The 13,727-nt window shown below is 50.5% G+C and overlaps 1 protein-coding gene across 3 annotated transcripts in view; it reads right to left on the bottom strand.

Annotated features, from left to right (window-relative positions):
* The window catches only part of CACNA1D (calcium voltage-gated channel subunit alpha1 D), a 295,364-nt gene that overhangs the window by 48,716 nt on the left and 232,921 nt on the right, over positions 1 to 13,727 (bottom strand). For all 3 annotated transcript variants that reach the window (XM_008146330.2, XM_008146333.2, XM_008146329.3), the window contains 5 exons: positions 13,668 to 13,720; positions 12,043 to 12,189; positions 10,046 to 10,247; positions 7,630 to 7,788; positions 6,135 to 6,245 (listed from right to left, as the gene is read on the bottom strand). In XM_008146330.2, coding sequence (XP_008144552.2) covers positions 6,135 to 6,245; positions 7,630 to 7,788; positions 10,046 to 10,247; positions 12,043 to 12,189; positions 13,668 to 13,720 — 672 coding nt within the window. The remainder of the gene's footprint in view (positions 1 to 6,134; positions 6,246 to 7,629; positions 7,789 to 10,045; positions 10,248 to 12,042; positions 12,190 to 13,667; positions 13,721 to 13,727) is intronic.

Below are 13,727 nucleotides of genomic sequence, written 5' to 3'. Positions count from 1 at the left end.
TGCTGGGCCTCTGGCGTACACACAGAGCAGAAGCCAAACATCCCTTGTCCTGTCCGTCCCGGCACATGGACAGCCCCTAGCTCGCTGCCCAAGTGCTCAGCTCCACCCGTTACAGCCCGTCATTTACCTGAGGCCACGCCCACTATTGTGCTGAGTGCCAGCCCTGTGCCTACTTTGGACTTTACTCCTGAACAGCTCCTCTCTCGCTGTCCAGAATGATCAGTATTCACCTTAGGATCATTCCCATCAACTGGGAACAAACTATTGTCCAATGGGGCCATTACAGCCCATGATGCTATATAAAATCACTTTCAATTGACACGATAGGGGTCTGGCATTTGAGGTCCAGGAACTTTTGGGCAAGCTCTTCAACTCTCTCTCCAGAGGATCCCTCACACTCACAAAACCCTAGAGACTACACCCCTAACCCAGGTGACCAAAGGCTCTGGCCCCGACCAGGTGGCTCTGCTAGGTCCCAGGGAGGCAGGAAATGCCAGCCTGCCTTTCTTCCCACATCCTGTTTCCCGGTTTAGTAGCCGGTTTTGTAATAAAATCACTGTCAAGTGAGCATGACTCAGTCCCCCAGTCCACCAAAGTCTGGTGTAACCTGAAAATGAGACATTGGCTTCCAACAGAGGGCCCTCTCCTTCCCCCTCGGCCACTGACACACAACACATCTCCTCCAGCTGAATTCTGAGGCCAGGCCCTCAAGTGGAACCAGCAGCCCCTACCAGCCCAGCCAGAGTCAGCCCTTAGATTACTTTTTGTCCAGCGCCACCTGCTTGAAAAGACCAAGCAAATCAGCCACTTGCAATAACATCTATGACCCAAAACAATTCTGACTCCAGACATTTAAAATCAGAAACCAGACTAATGTGGGCCTTGCGGCCAGGCAACTCCATTACGTCCAAGAATTCTACCCTGGTTGCCTGTCGATGTCTGGTCTGAAGCCAGGAGGTAGCACAGACTTGGCACCATGGGGGAGGAAGCCTGTGGGATGGCTGCATATGGGAAACAGGAGCCCAAGCCCAGGGTCAGTTTGCCGCCCGGAGTCTCTCTCTCATCTGCAGATCTCAGGAAGCCTTTTACAAAGGACCCGGTCCTGTGGTTGACCTTGGCAGCCTGGTCATTTACCAGTTTCTGCCAGGGCAGTATTGGACTCAAGGTATGACCCATAGTGCCAACTTCTCATAGAAGCTGTTAGAAAGGACAGCTTCTAACTAGCATAAGCCTTTGCAAAGGTCCAGTGAGGGTTTACAGGACAACATACTCACTTTTGCCCACCTCTACTCTGCCCAAATATCCTGTGATAGAAAACCAGGTGCCCTTATGCCAAGAGGGTATCCCTACAGACTCATCCATTTATTCCTGTCTACAATCCCTAGTCTTTATTGAGTAACGAGCCTGCAGCAGGCATCGTGGGAGACAAAGAAGACCCAGCCTGTGGCATCGCTAGTGGAGAGAGAGGCGTGGAGCAGCAATGGTGATGCTAACGCCCATACGCATCTAACCACACAATGCGTGGGAAGGGGCTGGCTCGGGAGGGACAGTGTCACAGAGGAGCCAACAATTCAGACAGGCTAAAGGATAACAGGCAGAAGCATGTGCCATGGAAAAGTCTAGCATGTAAACAGCTAGGGATGGGTGTGGAGAAGGAATGACAGGGAGAGAGTGGCTGGAAATGAGGCAGAAACGTCAGTGGGCCAAGGTTTAGTGGAGGCTTTGACATGAGACCAAGAAACCTATGTTTCTCATGTAATAGGTGGCCAGTACCAGAATTTCGTTGGGAGAGGGGCATAGGGTTCACAAAGGGAGTCTGTGGAAGACGAACAGAGAGGGGCTGAGGCCAGAGGCAGGGAGATGGCATAGCAGTCAGGTTAACTCAGAAAGGAGGCAGGAGAGATTGGGATGTTATGGGGGTCATTGACTCAAGGTATGACCCATAGTGCCAACTTTTTATAGAGACTGTAGCCGGCAGCTTTCTAACTAGCATAAGCCTTTGCAAAGGTCCAGTGAGGGCCTAGGCAGGTACCCATTTTACCAGGTGAGAAGGGGACCGGGAGAGAAACCCAACATTAAAGGAACAGGCTGAGCCCGTGAGGTGAGCAAGTGTGACCGAGAGTTCTGGTTAAGGAGAAGGAGAATGGACTGTTATTTGGCATTAAAATAAATCACCTTCATTATAGGTGATCCCTGAAGAACTGAAAAGACAGCATCAAATTCTTTCCCCAGGAGGTAGAGAACGTCCGCTAGGAAGATTGCTAAGGTTTTCTTAATGAGCCCCACACCTGCTGGGACCCTGGGGCGGGGACCCTGGGGTGGGGACTGCCATTCGGGGAGGGTGATGGCACCAGATGCCTGGTGTCTGCTGTGTGTTAGCTCTGCGCAGAAGCACACGGCCAGCGCTAAAACTCACTTCTTTCCCCAACCTAACTACTCTTTACTCTTGCCAAGCCCAAGTGGCTAGGCGTGTAAATTAGCCCTTTTTGAGGTAGAAGCAAGATCAAAATACTTCATCGCCTGAGACTTGGGAACAATGTGTAGCTCTCTGGGAATAAGCCCATGACCAAGGCAGGCAACCTGTCCGGAACACGTACTGGACCAAGCAGCAGGTGGGTGACATCTAGAAGCACAAAGAGGGAGCCTCAGACGAAAGCCACCTGTTCTTTTTACCTGTGGGAGCCAGTACTTTGGAAAAGGCCCTTTATCCCCCTCCTTGGAGCAAGAGAATTCGTTAGAGAATTCCAGGGGCTTCCCGAGGAACACTGGAGGGCAAGGCCAAGGGAACGGGGCTTGTTGCTCACTCAAAACCCTAGGGCACTCCAAGGTCAACTCCAAGTCGACAGCACAACCTGAAGTGCATGAGGTCAATGCCTGGCAGGTGGGTTTCCCTTGGGAGCTGACACAACACACTAAACAGCCTGCTTGCTTTGCCCTGATCCATCATCTTTTAACATTTGTCATCTCATGAACTAATTATTAAAATTCTGCAGCACACCAAAATTAAAAATAAGGGATAATTTTGATCCTTCACACTGGACCGCTATTGCTGTGCTGGCTGTTGTCACTGTTTTATTTACAATCTAAGGGAAAGAGGTCAGCGCTCCTGACTAAACAGTCGGGTACTGCAAGTTTTAAACATTCCTGTGGCACACCAGTTGAAAATTGCTGCCCTAATCCTTGGCTCTGTGGCTTCTTACCACCTTGCACTCTTTTTATTTTTTTATTTTTATTGTTGAGAGTACTACAGATGTCCCCTATTTTCTCCTTATTGCCCCCTTCACCTGGCTCCCGCCCCACCCCAGGCCTTGCACTCCTACCTCACCAAATCAACTCTGCCCACCCGTAAGCCTGCCTCCCCACCAGGAAGCCCCCCGCTCTGGGTTTCCTACTGTCTGCCCACCTCAGCCCTTCCTGCTTGTGGCGGCCGGGTGACCTCCCCTCGTGGTCCTGGGACCATGTCCCTCTCACTGAGCTCTCTCTCAAGAGGCCCCGTTTCTCCGTCAGGGTCTGAATAGGAAAGAAGTCCCCAGGGTCAGGTCTCTCGATTTGTTTTAACCTTTCCTCCTACATCCACCAGGAAGGGTTTTGTCCAACTCACTGCCTGTATCCGAATGACAGACAGCTGTGACCCAGGCTGCCCTGACAGAGATGCTGAGATTCTTCTAGAAGGTGTGGTCCTCACTGTGGAGTCCCTGTTACAAAGCTCCTCCCAGGAGATACTTTCCTATGAGACTGATGGGCCAGGTTTCCCACTCCTCCATTCCATGTGGCTATCTCCTCAAAGAATCTTCCCCCTGCAGCCTCTCACAGGGGCCCTGAGCCCAGGAAGGAGGGCCCTCGCCTCACCACGTGCCTGTGCTGCAGGCTGACTCGAGGGGGCTGGATGGTAACAATGAAGGGAGATGAGGATAAGCCAGGGAGTGCTCTAGGCAGAGCTTTGCATGTAATTTGGTGAACCGACTGTCCCCCGCTCTCCAGGCACAAAGCAGCATAAAGCCCTGTCCCCTGACTTTGGTTGACCCAGTGACAGCGCCCCCCCAAGCGCAGAGACACTGCTATCACTGTGACAAACTTTCTCAATTGCAGCCTGAGGTTGTCTTATGCTATGAAAACACCTTACTAAGTAAAACTACAAAGCAGCACAATGTCTAGCGGAAATCACTCATTTTAAAACTCTGGTTGATCAGTACTGATTATAAATTTTCCCTTAGTACCTCCAGTCTGTTAACAGGCCACTGAACTCCCCCCACACCCCAGGTTTGGTATCAGCAGTTTACTGGGCAGAGTAGTGTGCAACGAACCCTTGATGCAATGGCCTGCTACAGGGTACACGCTCACACGCTCACACACACACAAATTCACACAAACACACACTCAAACATATACACTCACACACACACACACACACACAAATACACACATACATGCACACACATTCACACTCACTCACAAACACATACACTGACACAAGCACACACACACCGATATACACTCACACACACACTCACACACATGCCATGGGCAAGTGGGCCTTCTCAGCCTAGAACAAACAAGCTTTTGGAAACCTCAGAGCATAATCACCAGCGAGGGGAGGGGAGACGTGGCGTGGGGATCTGGGAAATGCTCCATAGATATGATCCGTGTTGCATTTCTCAAGGACTTCTGATGTTGTTACTTTGCAAACTTCCATCAGTCCAGACAAATATTATTCAAAGAAGTAAAGGTGAGAGGGAAGCAAACCAAAATCTCCAAAGGAAATTAAGATGAATTTGGAAAAGGAGGGAATGTTTGTGTGTGTAGGTATGGACAAGTCACAGGAAATAACACCTGGCCATGCATAAAGTGCCAAATCTGACCCCACTGCAATCGCCCCAACTGGTCACTTACTAGTGTCCTTTCTTTTGGGTCCACAAAGAGCTGACAAAGATTGCATAGAAATTAATTCAAATTAAAGAAAGGAACAGTTCTGAATTAGAATTCCATGTACGTAAGGAGTATGTAAAATCATTTCATAACCCAAGGATAAATTAGCCTTGCCAGGTACCTTCCATACAGATGAACCAATAACTGGGTCGCTGAGCTTGTCATCCTCCGACTGACAGTTTGGGGCTTTGCTAGAAAAGGATCTGAGGGTGAAACATCCTACAGCTCAGCCAGGATTGCTGCTCTGCCCAGGGTTTTAGAACAAGGGAACATCGTTGGTTGAAGGTGATTGGTGGTAGTGGTGGTGGTGGTGACAGTCACAGTACTACAGCCTGTGACCACCTGACACATCTACAGCCTGGTACCACTTGCCCAAGCATGGCACACCTAGGGATTCTTTCCTCCTCACAGCATCCTGTGACACAGGACCATTGTGTCTTCACTTCATGGCATCGGAGTGAAGGAAACGGAGGCATCTAGCAGTTAAGGAACTTGCTCGATGAGCGGGTGCCGAGCAGGGATTTGACTCCAGAGCTGGGCGTGCTCTTCGACGCTGTCCTATCTGCCTATCTGTTATACTACAGATACTGACGGATGTGAGATGGACCCACTCCCTCCCAAACGAGACACAATATGCTGAACTGTCCAACACAGTTTAACATATTTCATGTCTTGCTTTGTCTTAAAGTGAAAAGTTTCTAAATGAAATAGACAAGAAAATGGTATGGCTCTGAGAGGTCTGCAGCGGGTAGAAGTTTCCATAAAAGGTGAAGAAGATGCTGTAGACCAAGAACACACAAAACCAGTCTTTTTCCTAGAAATCTAGAAGTAAAATCAGGGCCGAATTCTTTCTGATGGGTTATGGGAAAGTGCTCCAGTAACGAAGCAAGTGTCCCCAAGACAACCTGATAATGCTGTTCTAGAAACAGAGAGTAGGTTCAAAACAAGCTCCATCCCACCAATTCCCAATGCTCTCCTCCCTTCTTCCTCTTCTTAGAACTGTTTTTATGAGGTTTTTTTTTTTTTTTGCAGATTTATTGTCCCATATGTATTCAGATGCCCTAATCAGATTTTAATGTTCGCAGGTGATAACCCAGTTAGCGGCCAGAACAATTCAGCATAATTCACTGACACAAGACTAACAGGAAGCGGGTGCTTCTCTGGGGTGATTCAGCAACAGCCTCTGTGAAATGGTTTCAGCAACTCACCTTGGGCTTAAACGCAATGACCTTCAAAACCATCTCGACAGTGAACACCCCAGTGAAGACCATGTTCAAAATGTCCATGGCGTCATTGAACATCTTGGACTGCTCATAGTGCTGTGGACGGAGACGGGAGAACAGCTCTCAGAGGCCCCTTCCAGGCTCGCAGGAGGAGGCCCCCAGCCCTTCCTCCCTGCAGGCGAGTGCCCTCTGGGGACACAGGCACCCTCCACAGGCCAGCACCCTCCCCCAATGACTCCACTGGCACTGTCAGGTCACAAGCCCTCCCCACAAAGTGCAGGGGGCCTTGGCAAGGTGAGGATGACTGGATGCGGAAGGGGAAAGACATCAATTGCCTCTGCTCAGGATAAAAGGAACCCGTCCCTCCTTCTGGCAGGGATCACACTCAGAGCCATGACCCAGGCACAATGCAGAATCCACCCAAATGTCCATGAATAAAGGTAGGATTTGCTTAGGCATAAACTTTATGCCATTTAGTTCTATGTTCAATAAAAGTCAGTATTATCTTGACTTCCCACTTGCCCCTACATCAGCACATGGTCCTTCTCATGCATAAGGATTTCTTACGTTAAAGGAAAGTGCTAGGGAATATATAACTGGCTGTCTTTCGACCCATTTTCCAGACAACACTGGGAGTTGGCTTGCTAGCGCTCTTAAAGTCAGTGTGAAAACTGAATCTAGACCTTGGTTTTTGCTTCTTGTCCTAATGCAACTAGACAATAAACTACTGGAAAGGCTAACTATTAAGTCTAGTAATTATAGTGCTTATATTAAATATATAGAATTATATTAAAAGTTAATACACTGTAATCCAGTGTGCCCCACTGAGGTGAGTTGTACTCCTTGCCCCCAATGTGAGCAGGGAACAGCTGTGATGCAGACCAAACTCACTACTCCATGAATGGAAGGGTCCCCACCGCACACTGAGAGCTCCCTAAGGATAGGAATGTGACTTATATGTTGTTTTTCAACACTGGGTGACAGGCCCAGAGCGAAGTGCCTGGCACAAAGTATCCAACATAAACTTTATATCTGAGGCAGGCATGATGGACTTCGCATTTTAGCAATAAAGAAAGCAGCCTCGGGGATGTAAATAACTTTCCCAAGGTTGCCCCCCCTTCCCCTTGTGAGGAGTCAGGTCAGGATTGGAACCCATCTGTCCAACTTCACACACAGAGCCTCAGTTGTCAGCCATGCCCTGGCCCAGGAGCCCCAGTAAAGGTTACAGAATTGAATGCTCCGGATCCACGGAAATGTTACCTATGGCCACGCTGTACAGACAGTCTCTTAAAAGAGGGATCTTAAACTCCCACAACGATGACAGTTAGCCAAGACCGGACTCTGACCAAACTACAGCCCTGACTCATCGGAAATCAAACCCATCCTCTGGTGAGAGGCTGGCCTTCCACCCTCACATCTGGGGCACGGACTGTGCAGAAGGCCCAGACATGATCCCCATCTCCACGCGTCTCCATTTTACCTGCATGGCCAAGCAGAGTGTGTTGAGCATGATGAGGACAAACATCATGTATTCGAAAGGCGAGGAGTTCACCACGTACCAGAACTTGTACTGGTAGGGGTTTTTGGGGATGTATCTCCGCACGGGGCGTGCTTTCAAGGCGTATTCAACACACTGACGCTGCAATGGGAGAAAAGAGCAACAAGGGGTCCTGAGCCCGTCTACGGAGGGAGGACGAAGCTCCCACCTGCTCTGAAAGAGCCGGCGCAGCACCTGCGGGGAGGGACCCGGGATCCAGGGGAAAACTACTCGGCAGCCCCCGCGGGCACTACTCTGCATCAGGGACAAAAGGCCCCCAGGTCCATCACCTCCTCTGATCGTCACAGCACCCTGGGGTGCCCGGATCCCCCAGACTGCTTCTATTTTACTTATTACAAAACTGAGCCAAGCCCTGGTTGGCATGGTTCAGTGGTCAGAGCATCAGCCTGGAAACTGAAGGGTTGTGGGTTCAATTCGGGTCAAGGGCACATACCTGGGTTGCAGGTTCCCATCCCAGCTGGGGAGCTTGGGGAGGCAACCAATTGATGTGGCTCTCTCACATCCATGTTTCTCTTTCTTTCTCCTCCCCCTCCCTTCCACTCTCTCTAAAATCAATTAAAAAAAAATCCTCTAGTGAGGATTAACCAAAACAAACAAACAACCCACAACTGAGCCCAGAGCTGTGAATGGCCCGCCTGAGGTCGCATGTCACACAAGCGTGGCCTTGCCCCAATTCTCATTCCTGCCGTTGTCTACGCCAGCGGGTTAGACCTGCAGTTCTCCTGCCCACGCTGCCCTCCAGGAGAGGAGACCAGGTCATGAGAGGCACAGAGATCCCCAAGAACCCAATGGGCTGGTTCACTGCCTGAGACTGGAGCCCCACAGCTGCTCCAGGATGGACCCATGCAAGTCATCTCTCAGGACTGGTGTGTTAACTGTGAGTGAATAATGGTGAGCTAGCTGTGTGTCCATCTGCGTTTGAGGCTCAGGGGCTTGCCGTTCTCAGACCTCTGGGTCAGTAACAATGGCCTCCCCACTCACTCTGGGGCTGAGACTGGTCCACCCATTGCAATGAGCCCGAGGGAGCCTCCAGCCCCCACAGCTTGGCATCAGGCCTTTCTGGCACCTTGGCCCAGACCTACTTCCATTCTTCTGCTTGGACTCAGTTCTGACTTCAGACAGGCTCCCTCCTGTCTAGGCCCTGGCCCTGCTATGACCTCACACAGTGACTCCAGGGGATCCCCCCACCCCCAATCTGAATCTGCTCTGGACCTCGGTGGTGACATAATTTCGGCACTGGTGCTGCCTGGTTGGGGGTGAAGAGTGGGACCAGGCCTCCCTCTGACTGTCACTGTGGAATCTGCAGAGATGTCCTGACAACTCAAAGCAACAGCTTCTTAGAAACCAAGCCAGCACTGTCCTCACAAGTCCCCCAGTGGGCATGGCTGCAGCTGAGACAAACAGACTGCCTCACCACAGCCACTTCCCCCAGGGAGCCCAGGATGGCAGACTATTCTTGCTCACTCTGTCATCATCAAACCAAGATGCCAATGATAGAGGACCCGGGGAAACTCCCAGAGCAGCATCTGCAGCTCACAATCTTTTACAGCTGAAAGGGGCCTCTACAGGCAACTCCTGAATTTAGACATAAAGGAGCAGACACAGAGGGGATCGGGGACGCACCCACAGTCCCAGAGCAGGTACAGGGAGACCAGATGCAGGCCACTTGGCTCTCTCGCACCATCATACAATCAGAGCCAAGGCCCCTGCTTCTATTGAGTTGGTTAAAACAAGGTGCTAGATAACGAGAGATTGATGCCAGTGCGATCTTAATCCCAAGTTTAAAGTTAGTGCCTCTTCCTGTGGTGTGATAGCACACTTCCTCCTAAGCCAACGGTTCTCAATCAGGAGGCATCTGGCAATATCTGGAGATGTTTGGGGTTGTCACCAAAACAGGGGTTGGGGCGTGCTACTGGAATCTAGCAAGTAGAGGCCAGGGATGCTGCTAAACATGCTACAAAGCATAGCAATAACTCTCGGCCTGAAATGCCAACAGTGCTGAGGTTGAGGAGATAAAAGACTGTCGTTAGGAGCTCTGGGAGCTTCCGGCCCCTGGCCCCACCACCAGATGACACTGAGAGCTGTCACCGGTGGGTTGTGACCACAGAGGTGGCTCAGGTCCGGGGTGGATCCCACAATGATAAAGTCAAGTCCGAATCTGAGAACCTCACTTTCAACAGCAATGACTCAGACTGGCCATGGGTGTGCTCTGAGCAGGGCCCAAAGCCCAGGGACACACACAGGCAGCACCTTCCTCTGTGCATGGGGAAACCATCAACAGAGAAGTCATCCCTCTCCTGCTTGAGGGACAGAAGCCCAAACAGTGTGTGACTTTAACCTGATTTTTGTCCAGCTCACAGTTCTTATACTCTTTTTCTCCCTGCTCCTGGAACGTGACAATGACGAAACCCACGAAGATGTTCATCATGAAGAAAGCGACGATGATGATGTAGATAATGAAGAAGATGGAGATCTCTACGCGGTAGTTGTAGATCGGGCCCACGTTCTCTCCGTTCGAGTCAATGGCTTTGTACAGCAACCTGGAGAGCAGAAGGTCCCAATGAGCACAACAGCCCCACCCAGTCCAGGAGCCCCACCCCACTGCCTTCCCAGGGTGTCCCTCTTCTGCATGTCCCCATGGCACTGACGGTCAGACCTCTCACTGGAGCCCCCGCCCCAAGGCCCCTACACACAGGCGGGTCTCTGAGGCACCCTCCTTAGTGTGAGGCCCAGTCAGCACAGCACCTAGGTGAGGGCAGCTGGGATATATTTGTGACTGATGCTTGGAGGAATGAAAAACAAAAGATTTCACAAGTATTCAATCACACTCCTTCCTATTCACAGGTAGAAGAGGAGGAACGTCTCATGTAGGCACTGGTTGAACTGAAACTGCACACTGACAAAGACTATAGCGAGCAACCGTGGATTTCCAAAGAACTCAGAGAGTCCCCCAAGCTGAAATACACACTGAAATGCAGTAAATACAGGCCCAGCAGAACTCAACAGGAAGAGGGGACATTACTATAAGGCCCCAAGTTAAATTCAGCCCCATTCTGATGCAGAGTCAACACTTCCAGGGCACCCAGGAGTGGTGTGCTACACACCTTCACACCCATCTGCAAAGGAGGGCAACACTGTCACCCCATTTTATGGGAGCTCAGAAAGGGATCTCAGTGCCCAGGGTCACACTCTTTGGGGGCAGACCCGGAGTTGAGCTCAGCTCCTCTGGGCCCCAAGTCCCAATCTTGTCCATTTCCCCTCAGCTGCCCCCATGATTTGCTAAAGCACAATGTTCAAAACCTGAGATTCAAAACCTCCATAGAGTAAAAGATCTTACTCCTCGCCTCTTCTCTCTTCAGCACCAGCTCCCTAATGAACAGCCCCACCCAGCCATCCTTTCCCCACAGGCTCTCCTGTAAAGCTCACTGGCTCTCTCGTGCATCCAGAGGGTCTGCCAGCCTGAGAAGACCAGCCTGTCCACCTTTTGCAGTCCCTCTAGGCCTGGGAACTTGACATTCAGGACTCCATCTATGTACCTATGCTCTGGTGGCAGGAGCTAGAGGTGGGGTGGGGCAGCATAGAGTAGGAGAGGTACAAGAGACTCTCCTTTTGTATTCCACCTCCTTCCTTCTTCCTGCTTTTCTTACTCTGCCCATCAAAATCCTAGCCATTCTTCAGGACTCTATTCTGCACGTCTGTGACATACCAGACCCTCCTGCCTGGTTTGATCACCTGACACACTAACTGCATTTGGGCTTTGAAGGGAGAAACCATATCGAGACAACTGTTTTTTCCAAGGTGCCTAGCAGAACATGTCACCTGGAGCTGGTACAAAAATCACATTTTATGAATGAGCAAGTGAGTACCTCAGTGAAAGACATGGCACAATGGCAGTCATCAACGCCTGGCACATATTAGTACTAGGGATGGATGGATGGGTGGATGGATGGGTGGATGGGTGGGTGAATGGCTTGGGACATTATCAAGACCCTATTTAGTGTAATGGCAGCTTTACTGACATGGCTACCAATGGGAGTTGGCACGAAAAACAAATGCCTCTAAGGGCTCCCCGTTTCTATCCAGGAGCCAGCTGAGATGAGCCCCTGCCTAGGACCTATGCCCCCTCCCCGGCTCCCCAAATCCAAGAGTCCTGAAGGCTGGCCAGAAAGGTTAATCTTTTGTCTAATCAGACAGAGGGGCAAGTGGCCCAAAGTTTAGAAGTCATAGGGAAAGCCTGCAACCGCGGAGAAAAGCAGGACTCACTCAGGAGAGAAGGATGGGCTGGAGTGCCCGGAGGCAGGAGGCGCCTCCCTGCGGACGTCCCTCGGTACTTACTCAGGCCAGCCCTCGAATGTGGAGACCGTGAACAGCGCCATCATAGCAGAAAGGACATTGTCAAAATTGAAATCGCTGTTTTGCCAGATCCTCTCACGGACCACAGGGTTATCAACCTCGCCATCCTTGTAGAGGATGAAAAGCCCCCTAGGGAGGAAAAGAAATGTGGGTCATCTTGGCGTGATGTGAAATCGGTCATGGCTGCCCCATCCCCACACTGCAGGCTCAGGCACGCCTGGTCCGCCAGCCAGGCCACTAACCTGAGCATGGCACCGCCTGTGTGTCTCCTTCTCCTGCCCTGTATTCAATCTCCTCTCCTAAGGCTCACATAACCGTCGAGTAACTACTAGCTTAATGAGTATTCTCCAGAGCAACTAGGCAGCCACCGGCATATGCCGGATAACAAATGAAAACTACCAAACAATAAGCATTTCTCATATGCACTGGGCTCAGCGTGTACACTGAAGAACCAGAAGCTTTGGCCTTGGAGAATTCCATAAGCTCTGGAAGCCAGCCCAGGCATCCTCTTAATCTGCATTTTAGCTTTAATTGAATTACTTCTTTTTATACCAACAATATCCCCCGTTTAAGATTCTATAATTTCTGGCACAGAATATTTCTCATAGAATTTCATTTCTGCAAGGAGTCGATGTCTTTATTTTACAGATGAGGAAGCAGAGGCTTAGAGGGGGAAGGGAAGGTGATTTCACACAGTTGCTGAGCTGCTCAACTCCAGGGGGCGCCCTCCACCCCCAGCCTACAGGCATGGTGCCCCTGGAGGGGCAGAGACAGTGGCATTACATCGGTGCTCTCTGACTGCCCCTTCTGCTAAAAAGAAACCCCAAACCAGTGCAGGCAGCTGGACCTCACTTGGGGACATCGTCAAAGGATGGGGACACAGGGACTTCTGCACAATCTTAGACTTTAGGCCACGGTTTCCGTGTCTGCCTTCACATTCTTTTGCACGACTTGGGATAAGAGGCATGAGTGTTTCCCATCTTATCTTACCTCTGCCCGTTCTTGTGAATGGAAATATGGCCAAAATGTGGGTGGCAGGAAACCTATCAGAAGATGGCAGCCAGCACCTGAATTCCAGGGAGTTGAGCTTTGAGTTCTGATTTGAGGAAAAATTACCCATGTGGCTATAGGGCAAGCATGTCAAACTCATGGCCCGCAGGCTGCACGCTTCATTTACTTGGCCTATGTTGGCCTTTGAGTTTGACATGCTTGCTGTAGTGTGAGCTTTCCGGGGCATTTCAACTGTTACTTTAGGGTTTAGTCCCCTCCCCCTCTAGTTTGTAGAGTCTATACCAAACATCAAAGGCCATCTATCCATTGTTTTGAGGTGATGGAAAGCTTTAGAACTAGATAGAGGTGGTGCTTACACCGCACAGGGGTTATGCTAAATGCCACTGAATTGTGTGATTTAAAATGGCTAACTTCATGTGATGTGAATTTCACTTCAAACAAGCAAACAAAACCCAGAAACCCTCCGTCGCTGCAGCTGCGGGCTGAGCACATGGGCCTCAGGGAGCCCCACGCCTTTTGAAATGCCAGCACAGGCGAATCCTGCAAGTCTTCCCTTTGTTCTTCCCAATCTCCCACTCCTGTGTGCGGACATTCACCTGCATTCCTCGGGGTTACTTTTGGCTTCATCTGTGCAGCGATAGAACTTTCCCTGAGTA

This window comes from Eptesicus fuscus, chromosome 18 (assembly GCF_027574615.1).
Source record: "Eptesicus fuscus isolate TK198812 chromosome 18, DD_ASM_mEF_20220401, whole genome shotgun sequence".
Classification (NCBI taxonomy): domain Eukaryota; kingdom Metazoa; phylum Chordata; class Mammalia; order Chiroptera; family Vespertilionidae; genus Eptesicus; species Eptesicus fuscus.
Note: the sequence above shows the minus strand (reverse complement) of the source record. Positions and strands in the feature narration are given on the sequence as shown.